Here is a 20,734-nt window from a genome sequence, read left to right on the forward strand (position 1 = left end):
ATGTTTCCCTCACTGCCTTCCAGCCTTTGTCCTCTTCCGCCTCAGAATAGTCTGGGTAAATGTTCACCCTTCCTGCTAGTAAAAGTATCCCCTGTTTCTCTGATTTTGTATGGTTGTCAGATCTTATTGATTTGCTCTAACTGCAGTTGCTTTTTGGTGCCCCCTCCCTTCACTCCCCATACACACACACACACACACACACAGATGAATGCCTATCCCTAGATGAATGGTGCTACCCTAGATGAATGCCTATCCCTACCTATTGGTTGGGCCAGCCCCGAAGCCAGTTCCAACTGAGTCAAAGTCCAAAGAAAGCACCAGCATAAAGTTAATATTTAAGCAAGGGGTAGCATACCTCTGGAGTTTGGGAAAGCATTTCTCAGCTTTTCCATGATGTCTTCCAAACACAGACTGGTATCCTGAGTTTTTGACTCCAGTTCATCTAGGAAAATAGTTATGGTGAAAGAAGTTAGTATCACACATAGCAGGAAGCAGTGGTGGAGGACACAGATCTGGAGCAGTGCAAAGGGGGGGGGGGGGGCGGTGAGGTTAATGTATGTTCACCAAGAAGACCTTGTTTGGGTATGGATGTGGGGATGGAAGGTCAAGGGAGGTGGGACTCGGTAATGAGTCACTAAAAAGAGATGCACACCAAAGGGTTAATTATATAACATAGGTGCTAACATTTATGCTCGTGCTATGTTTACAAATGTTTAAAGCACTAGCTTATGTGTGCATATCTGCGCACCTACTCACATATGCCAGCATGTTGCCTAAGAGCTATTCTATAAATACCTGCTTAACTTACAAACTGCATATTTGCAAGGAAGGGTGAGCAGGATACAGGCAGGGTCTCCCACTTACATGCATAATGTACAGAATATTCTAAGTCAGTGATCTCCAACCCTATCTTGGAGGACCACCAGCAGGTCAGGTTTTTGTGATAGCTCTAATGAATATAAATGAGAGAGATTTGTATATTATGGAAGTGGCAGATATGCAAATCTGCCCCATGCATATTCATTAGGGCTATCCTGAAAACCTGAGTGGGTAGTGGTCCTTCATAGGGTTACCAGATTTTCCAAACAGACTCATGACTCCGCCCCAAGGCCTGCCCCATTCCAGCCGGCCATACCCAGTTCCACCCCTAGGCCCTGCCCCCTCGACCTGCATGAGCAATGAGCGACGTCGGACGGCATGCGCGGATGTCATCCTGATGTCGCTCGTTGCCAGATGCTTTTCAAAACCCGGACAAAGTGCCAGGTTTTGAAACACTGTCCGGATCCCCGGACATGTCCTCAAAAGGAGGACATGTCCGGGGAAATCCGGATATCTAGTAACCCTAGTCCTTCAGGGCAGGGTTGGGGACCACTGCTCTCGGTTATACACATGGTTGATGTATGTAGCTGCCCCTAAATTGTAAGCAAGGTTAGGCTAGTTCCTTCCTAGAATAGACTCCTGTCAATCACCCTGCTATAGAATTGCCTTACACACGGTAAAAGGGTAGATCTGTAGAGGGGTAGTAGAATGCTCCAGGAAAGTAATTGTATCCTTACACTAAAAATTGCTTGTGAGGTATAATGGTGTGCCACTCGAAGGTGATGCAACACAGAGGGTCACAAGTGCCATGGCACCCACAAAATTTTTCCCTCTCCCCCCCCCCCAACAATGTACTTGCTTCTCTTCTTCCTTCCCTCTCTCCCTGGGGTGGTGATACTACAAATTGGCAGATCAAGATCTCAATATATGCACAAATGTATCAGATATATAGTAACATCAAACCTCTAGTAGCCACCTATATATTTGAGAATTTTCACACTATTCTGGGACACATTTGGACACATTTGCATTTGGAAGTCTGATATCCATATCTTCAACTCATTTCTCATCTGGCTAAATCAGGTAGATCCTAATATTCATTTTTCTGCTGCTGTCAACCAACAGGAAATATCGTTTTTGGATTAAAAATTTTTTAAAATCCCATGGAACATTATTGACAATGATATTCCGTAAACCCACAGACAGGAATAGCTTGCTCCGCTATCACAGTTTCCATCCTCGTCAACTTAAGGATAGCTTGCCTCACAGCTAATTTCTGCATTTGCGCAGGCTTTGTCATTCTGTTGAGGAATATAAGATTCAAGCCCGAATTTTAAAAAGAAGAACAGAGGGGATATCCAAAACACATAGTACAACAAGCTTATATCAGAGCTAGATATGCCCATAGAAGATTACTTCTTCAATACAAACAAAATTCAGAAGGGGAAAAAGCTATTGTATGTGTTCAACAGTTTTCCCCTTAGCCAACAACATTAAGAAAATAATTCTCAAACACTGGCACGTAGCTCAATTGGCGTTAGGTTCAGATTACAACCCCCCGATTTTTGCCTATAAAAGAGCCAGAAATCTGGGGGAAATTATAAGACCATACAGAGAACAAACCACTTATTTACAGAAAGGCCATTATGCCTGCGGCCAGTGTCAGTGGTGTGAATATGCCCTGATAGGGGAAAGTTGGGAACATCCGCAGACAGGCAAGATCTATCTAGCCAAATCTAGAACTGACTGCAAATCAGACCACGTTATATATATGATCATCTGCCCCTGTCCTAAAACATACATAGGGCGCACCAGTAGGTCCATGAATGCTAGACTCAACGAACACAAGTCCCGAGTCAACATGGGAGCAGAAATGGCTCCTCTGGTCTGCCACTGGTCTCTATTGAAGCATAAGATCACTGACTTAAAGTGGCGGATCATTGATACAGTACATGTTGGGTGGGTGTTGAACACAATCTAAACATCAAAGAACTTCGATGGATGTTTGAACTGAATACTATGAATCCTCATGGACTTAATCTCATAAGAACATAAGAACATAAGCAATGCCTCCACTGAGTCAGACCCGAGGTCCATCGTGCCCAGCAGTCCGCTCACGCGGCGGCCCAACAGGTCCAGGATCTGCGCAGTAGCCCCCTATCTATACCCCTCTATCCCTTTCTTCAGCAGGAAATTGTCCAATCCTTTCTTGAACTCCAGTACCGTACTCTGTCCTATTACTTCCTCTGGAAGCGCATTCCAGGTGTCTACCACACGCTGAGTAAAGAAAAACTTCCTAGCATTTGTTTTGAATCTATCCCCTTCCAATTTTTCCGAATGCCCTCTTGTTCTTATATGTTTTGAAAATTTGAAGAATCTATCTCTCTCTACTTTCTCTATGCCCTTCATGATCTTGTAGGTCTCTATCATGTCTCCTCTGAGTCTCCGCTTTTCCAGGGAGAAGTACTCCAGCCTCTCCAATCTTCCAGTGTATGAAAGGTTTTCCATGCCCTTAATCATTTGTGTCGCTCTCCTCTGGACCCTCTCAAGTATTGCCATATCCTTCTTAAGGTACGGTGACCAATACTGAATACAGTACTCCAGGTGCGGGTGCACCATTGCCCGATACAACAGCTGGATGACTTCTTTCGTTCTGGTCGTAATACCCTTCTTAATAATACCCAACATTCTGTTTGCCTTCTTTGCGGCTACTGCGCATTGTGCCATTGACTTCATTGTTGTATCCACCAGTACACCCAAATCTCTTTCAAGGTTACTTCTCTCTAATACTAATCCCCCCATTTGAACATCAGGGTTTTTCTCCCTATATGCATGACCTTGCATTTCCCTACATTGAATTTCATCTGCCATTTATTCGCCCACTCCTCCAGTTTGTTTAGGTCCCTTTGTAGGTCCTCACACTCTTCCGTAGTTCTAACCCTTCTACAGAGTTTAGTGTCATCCGCAAATTTTATAACTTCACATTTCGTCCCCGTTTCCAGGTCATTAATAAATACATTGAACAGCAGCGGTCCAAGTACAGACCCCTGCGGAACTCCACTCGTGACTTTCCTCCAGCCCGAGTAATGACCCTTCACTCCAACCCTCTGTCACCTGCCTGCCAACCAGTGTTTGACCCATCTGTGTACGTCCCCTTCCACCCCGTGGTTCCACAGCTTCCTAAGTAGCCGCTCATGGAGTACCTTGTCAAAGGCCTTTTGGAAGTCAAGGTAAATGATGTCTACAGGTTCCCCTTTGTCCAACTGGCTGTTCACCCCCTCAAAGAAGTGCAGTAAGTTTGTTTGACACGATCTTCCCTTGCAGAAGCCATGTTGGCTCGCTTTCATCAGCCCATTTTTTTCGATGTGCTCACAGATGCTGTCCTTTATCAGTGCTTCTACCATCTTGCCTGGAACCGATGTCAAGCTTACCGGCCTATAGTTTCCCGGGTCTCCTCTTGACCCCTTTTTAAAAATAGGTGTAACATTTGCTATCTTCCAGTCCTCCGGAATCTCTCCAGTTTTCAAGGATAGGTTGCAAACTCGTTGGAGTATTCCCGCTATCTCATTTCTTAGTTCTTTTAGTACCCTAGGGTGGATTCCGTCCGGGCCTGGTGATTTGTCGCTTTTCAATCTATCTATCTGTTGGAGGACTTCCTCATGGCTCACCTCTATTGCTCTTCTTGATCACCATGGAAGATCACATCGGGTTCCGGTACACTGGATGTGTCCTCGCTTGTGAAGACTGACGAGAATAATTTGTTTAACCTGTTGGCTACCTCTTTTTGCTCCTTTATCACTCCCTTTTTGCCTCCATCATCCAACGGTCCTACTTCCTCCCTCGACGGTTTCTTCCTCTTAACATATCTGAAGAATGATTTGAAGTTTTTTGCCTCCCTGGCCAGCCTCTCTTCGTATTCTCTTTTCGCTCTCCTAACCACTTGATGACATACTCTTTGGCGTTTCCTGTGTTCATTCCAGTTTTCCCCAGTTTGGTCCTTTTTCCATTTCCGGAATGATTTTTTCTTGTCTCCTATCGCTTTCTTCACCTCATTGTTTATCCATGCGGGGTCTTCTGTTCGGTTTTTTTTTGCACCCTTTTCTAAATCTGGGGATGTACATATGTTGTGCTTCTTGCACCGTGCCCTTGAATAGAGACCAGGCTTGCTCTACAGTTTCTCTTTTCCTTGAGCTGTTTCTAAGTTTTTTCCTTACCATTGCTCTCATATTATCATAGTTCCCTTTCTTGATACTAATAAAATCACTCTTACATCAATCCAGACCCATTTCGATCTAAACCTTACCGACTTTTCCTCTCTATCTCTTGATGATCAAACCACCAGCTGGGACATTTCCACAAAAAATCTACTAGACACCCTATCACCCCAACAGGAAAAAAAGAAACATACTTCAAACTTAAATCATAAAAAACAACCTTGGTACAACGAAAACCTTACGATCTTACGCAAACAACTTCGCTCTATAGAGCAAAAATGGCGAAAAACCAAGCTACCTAATTTCCTATTGCGCTATAAAGAAAAATCCTCTTACTATAAAAAATCAATTCAACAAGCAAAAAAGGAATACTATGCCAAACTTATTATCTCCACTCACAATTCTTCAACACTTTTCAACCTCGCTCAATCTATATCAAAATATTCTACTAAAAAAATACCCATAACTACTACTCCTACAGCATCAGAACTAATAAACTTCTTCGACAATAAAATTAAAAATATCAGAACACAGTTCGGAACACTTTCATCCCCTCTCTCCCCCCATATCACCAATGACTCTACCATTCTATCATTTAGTACCTTTTCTACACTCACAATGCCCTCATTAGCAAACTTACTATTAATATTGAAATCTCTCAATACTCCTAACACTCCCCTCGAAATCATTCCTCCTTTTCTTCTCAAAAAATTCTCCTCATTTTTTGGTCCATATCTCTGGGAAATGATATCTAAATCATTTTCTAACTGTTCTGTCCCTCTGACATGGAAAACGGCTCTCGTTTTTCCAAAAATTAAACATCACAATCTCGATCCCTCTCTCCCAACAAATTACCGTCCAATTGCAAATCTTCCTTTAATATCTAAATTAACTGAAAAAATCATACACACACAACTGTCAGAATTCATTGAAAAAACCTTTGTTCTACATCCCTGTCAAACAGGCTTCCGCTCATCACACTCGACTGAACTATCCCTGCTAGGCCTTATTTCAACTATACACTACTTCCATGAACATCAAAAATCTGTTCTTCTCATCTCACTCGACCTATCTGCTGCCTTTGATACTATTGATCACTCGCTTCTCCTAAATAGACTTAAAGAGTGTGGTATCACAGGAACGGCACTATCTTGGTTTTCATCCTATTTTCAAGAACGCAGCTTTAAAGTCCTCGCCAGAAATGAAACCTCTCCATCAATATCTCTAACGTATGGGGTCCCGCAAGGTTCCATTCTTTCCCCGTTACTATTCAATATCTTTCTATCTCCCCTCTTAACCCTAGCACAATCCATAGGTTTCACGATCTTTGCCTATGCAGACGATATACAACTACTTCACCCAATCAATATTTCCAACACCTCTGACATAAAAGATATAAACAATAAACTGGATTCCATAAGCGACTGGCTACATTCCAATAAACTCTCTCTTAACGTAGATAAATCCCGTGGTCTTCTATTCTCAATAAAAAATCCTGAATTTCTACCAGATAAAATTACTATCAAATCTATCCCAATTCAAATGGAGACAAAAATCAAACTCTTAGGTGTCATCATTGATAAAGATCTATCATTTCATGATCATATTAGTTCGGTAGTCAAAACATGTTTCTACAAACTACGCATAATCCGTTCATTGACCCCAATTCTAGAAACCGAATCCATCAAAATTCTTATCCACTCCCTAATAATCTCTCATCTGGATTACTGTAATTCCCTACTCAACGGCCTCCCACAAAAAGAAATTCGCCGCCTTCAACTTATACAAAACACAGCAATAAAACTCATCTACAACTTAGGTAAATATGATCATGTAACACCAGCTTTGAAAGATGCACACTGGTTACCCATGACTCACCGAATCACCTACAAAATCATCCTTTTGTCATTCAAAATAAAATCTTCTCATCTGCCATCATACCTTCACAAACTTCTTATCCCACAGTGCCCCACTCGAACTCTGAGATCTTCAAACCAAAATCTCTTATTGATTCCATCCATAAAAGAATTTTATTATACACGTAAAATAAACTTTGCAGTAACTGCCCCGACATTGTGGAACTCCCTTTCACAACCACTACGTGACGAACAAAATCTTGAGAAATTTAAGAAAAGCCTAAAAACTTTATTTCGAGATGCATTCTCTTCCATTTAATCTCTATTCTTCGTAAATTAATTTTTCGCTTTCAAAAACACTCAATATATCTTATCCCCATCCTACATGTTTTTTCCCAACCCCTCTTTCTTCTTTTCTACTTACAATGTAACTTCACCCATCCACTCCCTCTCTCCTCACTGTCAAGTCTGTCTTGTTATTGTTTTTAATGTTCACTTTATAATATTTAAATAACTTAATACTCTTTGTTTTCAATTGCTTCTACTCTTAACTGTCAATTTTGTTTTTTAAAATCCAATGTAAACCGTCCAGATATTTGCTTGATGGTCGGTATATTAAAATTTAATAAACTTGAAACTTGAAGTTAAACATTGTCACTGTGGTTCTCTTCCCTTTTGCTGTACCTACTCCTAATTTGTACTGGATCATGTTGTGATCGCTGTTTCCTAGTGGTCCTACTACTTCCACTTCTTTTGCAGGTCCCCCTATTCCGTTGAGGATTAGGTCAAGAGTGGAATTTCCTCTTGTTGGTTCCTTGACAAGCTGATCCATAAAGCAGTCCCTCACAGCCTCTAAGAATTCTTTTTCCCTTGCACAGTTTGAGTTTCCAATATTCCAGTTTATCCCGGGGTAGTTAAAATCTCCCATTACTGTCACGTTCTTGTTGTTACCTTCCCGCCTCAATTTTGCTGCCAGATCTTTGTCGTTTGCTTCCGTTTGTTCAGGTGGACGATAGTATAGACCCAATCTTATGTCAAGGCCACTTTTTCCTGGTAATTTGACCCATAATGACTCCAATCCTTCCGCCTTTGGTTCTATATCCACTCCGGACGAGGGAATGGTGTCTTTTATGTATAGTGCTATTCCTCCACCCTTCTTGTGGGTCCTGTCTCTTCTATAGAGTTTGTACCCTGGCAGCACTACGTCCCATTGGTTATCCTCGTTCCACCATGTTTCCGTGATTCCAATGATGTCTAGGTTTTCTTTTTTGTCTATGGCTTCTAATTCTCCCATTTTGGACTTTAGGCTCCTTGCATTTGCATACAAGCAATTTAAGTCCTGGTCTTTTCTTTTCTCTGCTGGTTTTACATGTGTTTTGCTCCTCTTACCATCCCCTATTTGGGCTGCCAGTCCCACATTTTTGTTCCTTTTTTCCTCATTTTTTGGTGTATCTTTTTCGTCTGCAACCTGATTTCCTGATCTCTCCTGTTCCTCTAATTTTATCTGTATGCCCTTTTTGTTGGTCAACAGCTTCTGTTGTTCGTCTCTTGCTTGTTCCCAGCATTTTTCCCACTCAGTATCTTCTTTGGATATTCTTGTCCGAACTGTCAATGTCACGTCGACTATCGGATTTCCCCTTCTTCTCAGTTTAAAGCCTGCTCAATTCCTCTCTTGACGTTGTTTGCTAGCAGTCTCGTTCCTGCCTTGCTCAGGTGTAGTCCGTCCCTCCTGAAGAGCTTGTTCTTCCCCTAAAAGTTGTCCAGTTCCTTACAAAAAGGAATCCTGGGATACGATCCAAGATGGCCGACGGTCCCGGACGCTGAGCAGCACGCCAGAGGAGACTTTCTGAAAATTTTCTGCTGAACAGATTTACCTACCTAGAATGCCGAAGAGGAGAGGTCGCAGCGCCGCTGGAGCCTTGCGGCGTTCGGCGGTCCCCTCGTTCGGCAACATAGAAGAACTCCTGCATCGGATGCAGGATATCCCGGCAGCGTCGGCACCCCCGCTGGAGATGCCTCAGAGGGGCGGAAATGAGGTGATCTCCTTGGGGCTAGAGACAACGTTGAGCCCCGACGCTAGGGCACCTCCCCCACCTCCTCAGGTTACCAGCTCCCCACGAGTGGAGGAGCTGCCGGGAGAAGGCAGGCATCTACCCTCGGAGGCCAGAGAGAACAGAGAGGGGAGCGTGGAGATGGACTCCCTGAGTTTTCAGGTGAGTCCAAGAAACACCGAGGACTTGGAAACATCAGGGATTACTTCAGGCCAGGAACAGCTGAAAACTGGTGAGACTATTCAAACTTTTAATCCTTCATATGTTATTGAAAAACCCAGAGAAGTAACACTGGATTCAATTTGGGATTTAGTGGCTGACCTCGCCAAGTCTGTCAAGTCCCAGCTTTTGCAGCTGGAAAATAAAATTACTCTTCAAGAAACTGAGATAAAAAACATAAAAGTTGAAATTGGTGAATCTAAGAATTCTATTGAGAATATACAACAGGAGTTAAAAGTATCAAAACAGCTTAATGAAGCAATAATAAAAGATAATACAAATATGCATAGAAAATTGGAATCTTTGGAGAATTTTTCTCGTAATAATAATCTCCGACTGATTAACTTTCCTAGGATAGCCTCGGTGACACCTAGGGATATGTTGAAACGTTATATGTTGGAGATTTTGGGTATTCCAGAGGATACATTACCACCACTTACTCAAGTATATTACCTACCAATGAAAGCTATTAAATCACCATCTAAACAACAGGAGAATAATCAACTACTTAATGTTTCAGCAATCTTGGAACTTTCGGATAGAGAGCTAGTATCTCCGGCAACATTGCTTCTTACTGTGGCTCTTGCTCCAGATAAAAACTGGTTGCTTAGATTGTTCTTTAGAAATAAAATGAAAGAATTTCTTGGATAAAAAATATTAATGTTTCCAGACTTGGCAAGGGAAACCCAGAGGAGAAGGCGAGAGTTTCTTTTGATGAAGCCAGGGGTTACATCTCTTGGTGGGACTTTTTTCCTTCGATACCCTTGTAAATGTGTAATACAATACCATATGAAGAAATATGTATTCTTTGAACCATTCCAGTTGACAGCCTTTTTGGCAGGAACTCGGCTGGATGAAGGAAAATCAAAATCAAAGTGAAGTGCATTTGAATAATGATATCCTTTCTCAGCCAGGGGATCTTGTTTTCCTAATATTTGAATTGATAGTTGTTAGCAGTTGTTAGCATTTGTTAATATGTCCGCCTTATCCTTCTTGGATCTAATGTTGAGGACTTGAGCTGAATTTAAGCTAAATATTTATTTTATTTTATTTGATTATTATGTATTTTACCTTTGAGTATTATTTTCTTGCTTTTCTTCAACTTTCTGTACAAGTGGATACTTGATTTATAACATGTAAAAATTTGATAAATAAATAATAATAAAAAAAAATAAAGGAATCCTTCTTCTTCGCACCATCTCCTCAACCATGCGTTTATTGCTTGTAGCTCGGTCTGCCTCTTCACGTCTGCCCTCAGTACTGGCAGAATCTCTGAGAATGCTATCTTCTGTGTCCTCAGCTTCAGTTTCCTTCCTAGGATCTTGAACTGTTCAATTGGCGTAGTCCTGCTGTAATTTCTCCTGTTGACATAATTTGTTCCCACGTGGATTATCACTGCCGTCTCTTCTGTTTCTGCGCCGTCCAGGATCCTCTCGATTCTGTCGGTGATGTCCTTCGTTCTTGCTCCTGGGAGACAGGTCACTAGCCGATCTTCTCTCCCTCCTGCTACGTGACTGTCCACTTCTCTCAGGATTGAGTCTCCCACGACGACTGCAGATTTCCCTTTCTTCAGCTTCCTCACTGGTCTCAAGTCTGTATCCTCGGTGTGGTTCAGTATTTCTCTTCCGGGGTACCCGCCAGTCTTCGCCCTCTCTGCTTGCTCGAATCTTCCATGTGATCCTTCATCCTCGGCGTCTGTTGGCCCCTGTCTTCCATCTGTTGGCCCCTGTCCTCCATCTTGTGTAGCCGTAGCTTCCTCGCTCCAGCGCTGCTGATGATCCTGCTCTTCTACCTGCCTCGATGAATCTTTCGAGCTCCCTTACTTACTCCTCGATGTGGCTTTCTCCTGCGGGGTCTTCAGTTGTCTTGAAAGGTGCTTCTGAGATGTGGAGCCCCTCCAGCTCTTGAACCCTGCACCGCAGTCGACCAACTTCCTTCTTCAGGCTTTCCAGTTCCTGACACCGACTGCATATGTATGCCTGCCTTCCCGAGGGAAGGTAGTCATACATATGACACTCTGTGCAGTACACTGGGAAGCTCCTCCGGGTTCCTGGATAACTTCTGCAATATGACAATGTTTGAGCTGTATTTTTACATTCTATTTCCTGTAAGTTGCTTATTGGCCGGTTTGTGGTCACATGATCGGGGCAGCCGGCTTATTAGTTCCATCTAGTACGCTGCGGCAATATTGCAGCCCCGGCGAATAGTATAAGGATTTAGCATTTTGCTAAGATTCTGAACCGCTCTGGTAAGGTGTTTTACTATCTCATAGTGCTTTGGTCTCAATATTATGGCAATTTGGGTCTTTAACTTATTTTATTCTATTTTGTTAGCTTTCTCCGTCCACGACCCTGATGAAATAATGAAACGCGTCGGTGGGGATTGAGGCAGACCCAGTTTTAAGCTAAGTAACTGTTTTGCACTAGCACTTGGATAGCTAAGTCAGCATTTTCAAATGAGCACTAGCACTTTATAAATTATTATGAACATAGAACAAAAGAACATTTAATATTGAAGAATCACACAATATAAAGTTCCTATGAGGATGGCTACCACACGACTATACAGTGTGGCATTCTGAGGAAAATTCTCAAATATATAGGTGGCTACTAGAGGTTTGATGTTACAAATTGGCAGAAGCAGGGCAGTTGGCTGGTGCCTGCTGGCTTCCGTCCCTTCTAAAACAAGTCCTTCAGAGGTTGAAGGAGCCTGCAGACCACTGATATATAGGTTAACAGGCTTGGTAAGTGACCTTGACTTGACAGACTGCTGAAGCTGAATGCTGGGGGACAAGGATTGAACTGTAATTCTACCCCTTCTCCTCCCGTTTCTGTCTGTCTGTCTTCAGAATTTGTCCTTGTACGTATAATTATGAGTCTCTGTTACCCCTGATTTTATTATATGTAATTCACTTTGGGAAATAATATTATAAACGTTTGCATCAAATTTTTATAAACTTGAAATTTGTCATGGACCATAGTTCTTAGTGGAAAGTGAGTGGGAGAGGAGTGAAATAGGATGGGTTAACACTGTCTACTGTAATTGTCTCATTTTTCTTTTAAATGTTTATGGTTTGCAGCATCTTACCAATATCTGGGGCTAATTCTGTCCATGGTAGCTGGCATTTAAAAAAAAAACATTGAGTGCAGTGGGTTGTATATTGACGAACATATAATAATAATAGCTTTATTTATATCCCATCATACCTTTTCAGTTCAAGACGGTGTCCAACAAGAGGTGATGTAAGGTCAGCGAGGTAACATCAGTTAGAATTGGGGAGGGGTAGAAAGACAGTTATGTGATGAGGTGGCATAGGGTAGGAGGAAGAGGTGTGTAAGATGAGGTAGGTGTCACGCAGTTTTGGAGGATTGGGTAAATTTGTTGAATAGGTAGGTTTTTAGTGATTTTCTGAAAGAATGGTATGTTAGAGAGTTGAGGATTAGGTCACATAAGGTGTTGTTCCAGACCCCTGCTTGAAAGGAGAGTGTTCTGTTGAGGAATCTTTTGAATTTGCATCCTTTGGGAGAAGGGAATGCGAACTTGCGGTACAGTATCTGCTATTGGACTATAATTTTCTTGGTCAATATGTTAAAAGCATTTATCCAGATGGCAGCATCTGCTATCTGGTTAAATGCTCAATCTAAGATATTCAGAGGCATTATCCTTACAGACCCCTTTGGCACTATTTGGACAGTCTATGTAAATCCTCAACCAGGAATATATATTTAATTACCAAACGAAAGTCCCTTTTTACAAAACTGTAGTTTTACAAAACTGTAGTTTTAGTTCCAGCCGCAGCGGTAACAGCTCCGACACTCATAGGAATTCTGTGAGCATCTGAGCTGTTACCGCCATGGCCGAGTGCGAAGTTTCATTGTTCAAAATAATGAACAGGCATCTTCAATGTCCATCACTGCAAATGGGTAACAAATGAGTTTTCATACTGGAGAGATTTCCAAGGCTCATTCTTGTAGAGATGGACACATTTCATTTTTTCATTATTATATTCACTACAGGATTAATTTTGAACAGTCAACATATCACTGCGCTGCAGAGCTGTTTTTCCAAGTTCAAACAACGGAACAGATAAATATAATGCTTTAAGTACACTCAAAGACTGTGAATGTTGTGTCAGCATACAAGTCAACATTGAAAGTGCAGTGATGGTCACTGAGGCGCCGAATATCCAGATATTTTTGGACCACTGTGACTAAACAAATGCTGACCTTGGTGGCTGAGTATTGAAGAACTGTAAGTGGTGAATCTTTTTCTTTGGAGTCACAAACAAGTCGGCCCTCTAGTTTATAATGGGGGCTGGAAAATCAGAAAGATACTGGGAAAGATGATTGTCTCCCCTCAGGGAAGAATCCTGTGTGAAGTAAGCAAGTATTTGCATGGCCTATTTAGCTTGGGGAAAGGGTGGCAGTTACACTTTTTGAGGCTACTTGCCTTTGTGGGATATGGAGAGAACAACATGGCCTTTTACTGAAGTCATAGACAAAGCCATTGTGTTAGAAGCATAGGTACCAGCTCCAAGAGTGCTGTTGGTGCTCAAGCACCCCTAATATTGAGCACAGGGAGGCGTAATTTCCAATGGATTTAGCACCCACAAGTATGCACAGTAAACAATCGGACACAGGGGCTGCGTTCTGTTGTCCTTTCAGTGGAAGGAGTGGGGGGGGGGGGCAATTTTAGAAGCTAATCCTCACCTGCAGCCTCAGTCTCTGGGGTGCTGCGCTCCTGCTCCATGGGATGACTTCCTTCAGACTGACGAGGAGATGAAGCGGGGGAGGATTCAGCTGAGTGATTTCCCTCTGAATCTGTCTGAGGCTTAGGAGGCACAGAGAAGAGTGTTTTTTAACTTCTCACACATTCCCCACAACCTTCAGCATTTACCATAACCTTAGCTGCCTCTCTGCTGCAGTGCCCATAGTCCCTATCCTATCATAAGAACATGCCATACTGGGACAGACCGAAGGTCCATCAAGCCTAGTATCCAGGTCATAAGTACCTGGCAAGATCCCAATAAAACAGATTTTATGTTGCTTATCCAAGAAATAAGCAATGGATTTTCCCAAGTCCATGGACCTTTCTTTTAGGAAATTAGCCAAATACTTTTTAAACCCTGCTAAGCTAACTGCTTTTACAACATTCTCTGGCAACAAATTCCAGAGTTTAATTACAGGCTGAGTGGAGAAATACTTTGGTTTATTTTAAATGTACTATTTAGTAGATTCATTGCATGCCCTCTAGTAATAGTATTTTTGGAAAGAGTAAACAAGCAATTCACATTCCACTACAACTCAGTATTTTATAGACCTCTATCATTTCTCCCCTCAGCTGTCTCTTCCACAAGCAGAAGAGCCCTACTCACTTTAGCCTTTCCTCAAAGGGAAGTTGTCCCATCCCCTTTATCATTTTCATTGCCCTTCTCTGTACCTTTTCTAATTCTGCTATATCTTTTTTGAGATGCGGTGACCAGAATTGCACACAGTATTCAAGGTGTACCATCCTTATTCCTCTGTCTCCTTTCTACCCAAGGGTACCTGCAATAATAGCTCTCTCAGGCGCTGCAATTGGGACTCCAGCTGCTTGTTGTGGTCCTCCAGGATCTGCATCCGAGTTTCCAGGCGGCTCTTGTGCTGACGAAGGATTCTGGCTTCAGCTAGCAGCTCCTCACTGTGAGCATCAGACCCCGATTCAGGGGACCCCTCCGCCAACGCAGGGGACTCCACGGCCTCCTGGTGCTGCCATTTCAAGCGTTTCAGCTCCCCCTGTAGGATTCTGCAAACATACCCCAGGCAAAGAGGGGAAGTCCAAGAATTAGTCTCCCTTCTTATTTCCTGGATGGATTTAAGATTTTGGCACCCAGCAGCAAGAGCAAGTAGCAGATGTGTGTGGGGGGAGGGGGAGTCAGTGTCAGAGATCCAAAAATATTAGTGAGCCAACAGAGGAAGACCATAGTACCACAGTGACACCTCTTTCAAACAGTTCATAGATGAAAGCACGCGGGACAATCACGCATGGACAATGGAGCTCAGACAAATGCGCGCACGATGTCAGCGTGCCGGATTAAAAGTTAAATTTAAAGCGCTCTGAGGGTGTGTGGGGGGGGGGAACCTCCCAGTTTACTTAGAAGTGTTGGCACTTCTAGTAAAGTTGAGGGGGGGTTCCACCCCACACACCCTCTCAGAGCACTTTAAATTTAACTTTTAGTCCTTCGCGCATTTGTCTGAGCTCCTTTGTCTGCGTGTGATTGTCTGGCGTGCTTTAGTCCCCTCACCCTTTCAAACAGTTCTACTACTTCTACTAGTTATCATTTCTATAGCGCTGCTAGATTTACACAACGCTGTACATAAAACAGCACATACATCTGCCCTTAAAGTACGCAGGACCAGGTTGTTCGTTGACCTGGGTCTATTATACCTTCAAAATCAAGTGCTCTAGGCATTGCCTATACTGTCTACTCCTATATTCAAGCCTACCTGTCAGCAGATATGCTGAGAAACAAAACGTATGGCACGATTCTCCCCAAAATTACAGAAACAACTCATAGACAGCATCAAATATCCCAAAACTCCTGTATCAGAGAAATAGAGGTTGCAGCATGAGCCCTAAAGAAGAGCACTCAGATTAGGAGGAGATTCCAATTCTGTTGAGAATGTCCAAAGAACTGAGTACTAACCATACCGTGATCTAGAGTTTTCTTTCCCTGGTTGGAAAAACCAGAAACAGAGGCAGTGCTGCTTGCTATGGGGCTCATGCAAACCCTGCATATAGCTAATGGCAAAACTTGGGCTGAATTAATATAGCCCATAGAGAATGACACAGGGACAAATTTTTCCCCATCCCCGTGTAGGGTTACCATATGGCTCCAGAGGAAAGAGGACGGATTGAGACATCTGGGTTTTACTTTCATTATTTCTGGTGTGGAGGGTAGAGTCGGCGGGGGGGGGGAGGGGGGGAGTCGCAGCGTATTAGTGGTGTGCCAGGTAGAGTCAGTGGCGGGTGGGGGGGAGGAAGGGGAGTCGAGGTGTGTTACCTGGCCGGTCCTTCGACGCGCGCATGCGCACTCTGCCGGCCACATCCCGACAGATCAGATCTCAGGGAACACGGGATAAGAGTGCGCATGCGCACTTAGCATATTATTATTATAGATACAAAAGGCTCCGAATTTGGCAGAGCCTTTTCTAAAATACCAGGGAAAATTGTGAATGTCCCAATTTCCATCTCAACACTCCATGTAAAATGAGCATTTAAAATTAGTAGTTCAGCTTTATTTGAATATTGGCCTTGGAGAGGGCATTTTCCTATCTTCTCTATTATGTGTGCTCTTTTTTAATGTTTATGTTTATTAAAAATTTGATATACCGCTCCCTCATTTTCATGACCTAAGCCAGGGGTGTCCAACCTGCGGCCCAATGGCCGCATGCAGCCCCGTGAGGTATTTTGTACGGCCCCGGTCGAGGGCGATGCAATGTTTTCCTCTCCTGCCCCCGGGTGTTTACTGTCTTGCTGGCTCCCTCCTCTGTCTTGCTGCAGTGTTTGCGCGACCCCAGAAAGTCGTTTTTCGGCCAATGCAGCCCAGAGAAGCCAAAAGGTTGGACACCCCTGACCTAAGCGGTTTACAATGTAGCAATTAAAAACAGAATGGAACACCATAGAACATATTCAAATAGGAAACTCCATTGAACATATTCAGATAGGAAAGGTAAAAATAAGGAAAGATACAAGATATATATGCATATTCTAACAAGTATTCACTACAAAAACAAAAATAAAAATTACTAGAAATAAAGTAAATTTAAGTAAATTAGAAATTTTAAAATAGAGAAATTAAACTGAAGTAAAATAAAGGCCCAATTAAATAAAGGCTCAGTCACATTCAAGGCAATGGCAGGACATAATGGTAGAAGAAGCAGGAGGCATAAAGTACCCTGTCTCTATGAGGGCAAAATGGGGGTGAGGGGAGTTTGGAGGAGTGAATGTACAAAAGGATAAACAACAGGAAATTTAATTTGCAAATGAACTTGTACACCCACAAGTATAAAGTATTCTGAAAAATCTGCAGAAAAATGGAAAATTCTCCCCTCATTGATCAAATGTACTGTAAACAGAATGTTGAATGAGAAAAGCATGTCCCTCTCTAATTATTTGACTATCTTCCAGGTCCCAGTTCTCTGCCCAGATACCCTACACTCACCTGTTCTCATGCTCCAGGTGGGCCAGGATTCTTTCCAGCTCGCCCTTGTCATCTCCACTGACATTGCCCTGGACCTGCTGTATGCTGGAAGGCTCTCGGTCAGTGATGGGGCTGGAGTGACGCAATAGGTACTGATCCTCGTCCCTTTCATGAAACAGCAGAACAAGAGATCTTATGAAGCATTAGAACAAGAGAGGGTACAGCGCATAATAACAAAGTGCAAAGTCATGAGGGACTCCAGGACAATACACAGTAGAGAATGATGACACAGGGACAAATTTATCCACGTCCCCGCAGGAACTCGATTTCCCCATCCCCGTGAGTTTTGTCGCTGTCCCTGCCCCATTCCTGTAAGCTATGCCTTGTGCAGATGAAGACAGAGTTTAGGCATTGGTGGAATGAGGCATTATGACATCACAATCTGAGCTCTAGAATGTTGCTACTTATGACTTTAAAGTGTTTGAGGCTTGTGCGGATGAGGACAGAGCTTAGGCATTGGTGGAATGAGGCATTATGACATCACAATCTGAGCTCTAGAATGTTACTACTTATGATTTTAAAGTGTTTGAGGTTTGTGCAGATGAGGACGGAGCTTGCAGGAATGGGGTAAGGACATGAAAAGAACTTGCGGGGACGGGACAGGAAAACAAGTCCTGCGGAGATGACGAAAAATTTGTCCCTGTGTCATTCTCTAATACACAGCACCATTGACAATTACATCTCAGTCATAGTGCTACAGGGTGGGGGTGGGATCATGTTGGATATTAGTGTATATAGAGGAGAGCGTCTCAGTCACAGTGATATACAGTTGTAATTGCTGTCTTTCCTGTAAATGAACTGTATATGTTTAATTGTAACCCTCCTAGGTGTTAGGCAGGCAAGAAATTTTAAAATAAATAAATAATAGATATAGGGGGATTGTGTTAGGTTGTTACTGAATATAGAGGGGAGAGAGCTTCTTGGTCACAGTGCTATAGGGGGACCATGTCAGGATGTTACTGTATATAGAGGAGAGAGCATCTCAATTACAGTGCTATAGGGAACTGTGCCAGGATGTACTATATAGAAAGGAGAGAACGTCTTGGTCAAAGTGGTATAGGGAGCCCATGACAGGAAATTATTGTATGTGGAGGGGATTTGTTCCTTACAGAAGGCACTGATTTATGGTTATGGTTTATTAGAACCTGGTATACTTGCTATTCCAACTAATGGGTCTTGGCAGTTCACAATACTAAAATCAATTGAATTTACAAGAAAGGAAATCCATTCAAAATAGAACAGATCCACATTCATATCAAGGACAATAGCCACACCCAAACAAATCCGCAAGCATGTCAGCCTGGCGAATCAACCTCATATCAACTCTCACCATCAAAAGCCAAATTTAAAAAATAAGATTTTAAACATTTTCTTAAAATTTAGAAAAAGATGTTTTCTGAATGGACATATAGTTGCAGGTCGTTCCATAATTTTGGGACTAAATAGTAGAAGGTCGAATATCTTGTGATATCATAGAATGCCAATTTTGGTCCAGGTAAATCCAACCCATGGGCATCAAGGGAGTATAATGCTCTCGCAGGTGTGTATGGGATGGCTAGGGAAGGAAGATGAGGTGATTGGCCTAAATGGTATGCTTTATGAGTTAAGCAAAGAATCTTAAACAGAACACAGTATTCTGATAAATAATTGTGTGAGATGATACTTTAGGAAAAGCTTCAGCATCCTGAGGTTGTGGGTTCAAATCCCTCACTGCTCCTTGTGACCCTGGGCAAGTCACTTCATCCCCTCATTGCCCAAGGTACACTAGATAGAGTTTGAGCCCGCCGGGACAGATAGGGAAATACGATAAAGTACCTGAATGCAAACCACTTAGGATTTAAGAGGTATATAAATAATATAAAAAAATAAATCTCTTCTTCCCTTCTCCTTGCTGGTGCCTTACTTTCTGCTTTCTGTAATAACCACTGTTGATACAAGCTTAATCCAAGCTCTCCATAATAATGCAAGATACTTACATGCTCTCGTCTGGCGATAAGCTGTCACTGAAAAAAGAACTATTCTGGTTCTCCATTTCAGCAAGTCTGCAGAAGGTAAAAATGTTAATAAGCAGTGTGTATCTCTGTGTACTCACATAAATAAAATAATATTAGATGTTAGAACTAGATGTTTTTAGAAAGATTTGGGCATGTATACATAGTAACAACTGGGGGCTCCTTTTACTAAGGTGTGCTAGCGTTTTTGCGCACGCAGGAAATTACCGCGCGTTACGCTTCTAGAACTAATGTCAGCTCAATGCTGGCATTAAGGTCTAGCGCGCGCTATTCCCCGCGTTAAAGCCCTAGCGCACCTTAGTAAAAAGAGCCCTGAGTGTCTCAGCAAGAAGAAAGTAAATATGCACATAGTAATGAAAATCCGAGCACTGTGAAATAATCAATAACAATTGTTTAGCTTCTTCTGGAGGCTGCAAGTCTTGCCATAGCCACACACAAGGTTTCTACTGAATTCAGGGCTGGGCCACTCATGGACATTCACTTTCTTCCTGCCATGCCACTCTAGCGTTGCCTTTGCTTTTTGCTTAGGTAAGTGGATCTTCTCCCCATTCTTAGGTCTGTGGCAGGGTGTAACAACTTTTCCTTGAGGATGTGCCTGTACTTTGCAACATCCATCTTTCCCTTGATCTTCACAAGTGTCCCTGCCTCCACGGCTGCATAGTATCATCAAAACATAATATTTTACTGTGAGGATGGTGTTAGCAGAGTGATGTGCCGTATTTCATATCACATAGCATTCATGTCACAAAGTTCTATTTTGATCTTATCACACCATTAAATCTTCGTCCATATGCAGAGCATCTGGTAAAAAGGCAATTCTGTAACAGGGCGCCCACATTTACACGCCACTTAAGTACACAAGTGTACAGAATACTGCCACGTTCATGTTTAAGTGTACATTTATGCAGAAAAGTGGCAGCAACACACCTAATCGCTATTCTGTAAGGGTGAGGGTGAGTGTCATTGCACACAAACGCAAGGATGATATTCACATGGGTAAGCAGCAAAAAGAAAAAGTGGGGAAGGGACTGTGCACATCAACCTGAGATAAAACGGAGCTCATTGAGTACAATTATCTATTAAAATAGAACACATATGAGATAATCAGTTCCTCTTTTATATCCTTCCAGACGCAACACGGTCTGTGTTTCGGCTTCCTAAGGGAAGCCTGCTTCAGGGGTGTGGATGTAAATCTAAGAGGTGGCGCTGGAGCATTTAACATCTAAAGCAGGGGTGTCAAAGTCCCTCCTCGAGGGCCGCAATCCAGTCGGGTTTTCAGAGTTTCCCCAATGAATATACATGAGATCTATTTGCATGCACT

General features: G+C 42.6%; 1 protein-coding gene across 2 annotated transcripts in view; it reads right to left on the bottom strand.

Annotated features, from left to right (window-relative positions):
* The window catches only part of DRP2 (dystrophin related protein 2), a 105,861-nt gene that overhangs the window by 2,148 nt on the left and 82,979 nt on the right, over window positions 1-20,734 (bottom strand). For both annotated transcript variants that reach the window (XM_033943948.1, XM_033943949.1), the window contains 5 exons: window positions 19,378-19,443; window positions 17,363-17,506; window positions 14,706-14,943; window positions 13,869-13,989; window positions 356-442 (listed from right to left, as the gene is read on the bottom strand). In XM_033943948.1, coding sequence (XP_033799839.1) covers window positions 356-442; window positions 13,869-13,989; window positions 14,706-14,943; window positions 17,363-17,506; window positions 19,378-19,443 — 656 coding nt within the window. The remainder of the gene's footprint in view (window positions 1-355; window positions 443-13,868; window positions 13,990-14,705; window positions 14,944-17,362; window positions 17,507-19,377; window positions 19,444-20,734) is intronic.

Source organism: Geotrypetes seraphini, chromosome 5 (genome assembly GCF_902459505.1).
Source record: "Geotrypetes seraphini chromosome 5, aGeoSer1.1, whole genome shotgun sequence".
NCBI lineage: Eukaryota > Metazoa > Chordata > Amphibia > Gymnophiona > Dermophiidae > Geotrypetes > Geotrypetes seraphini.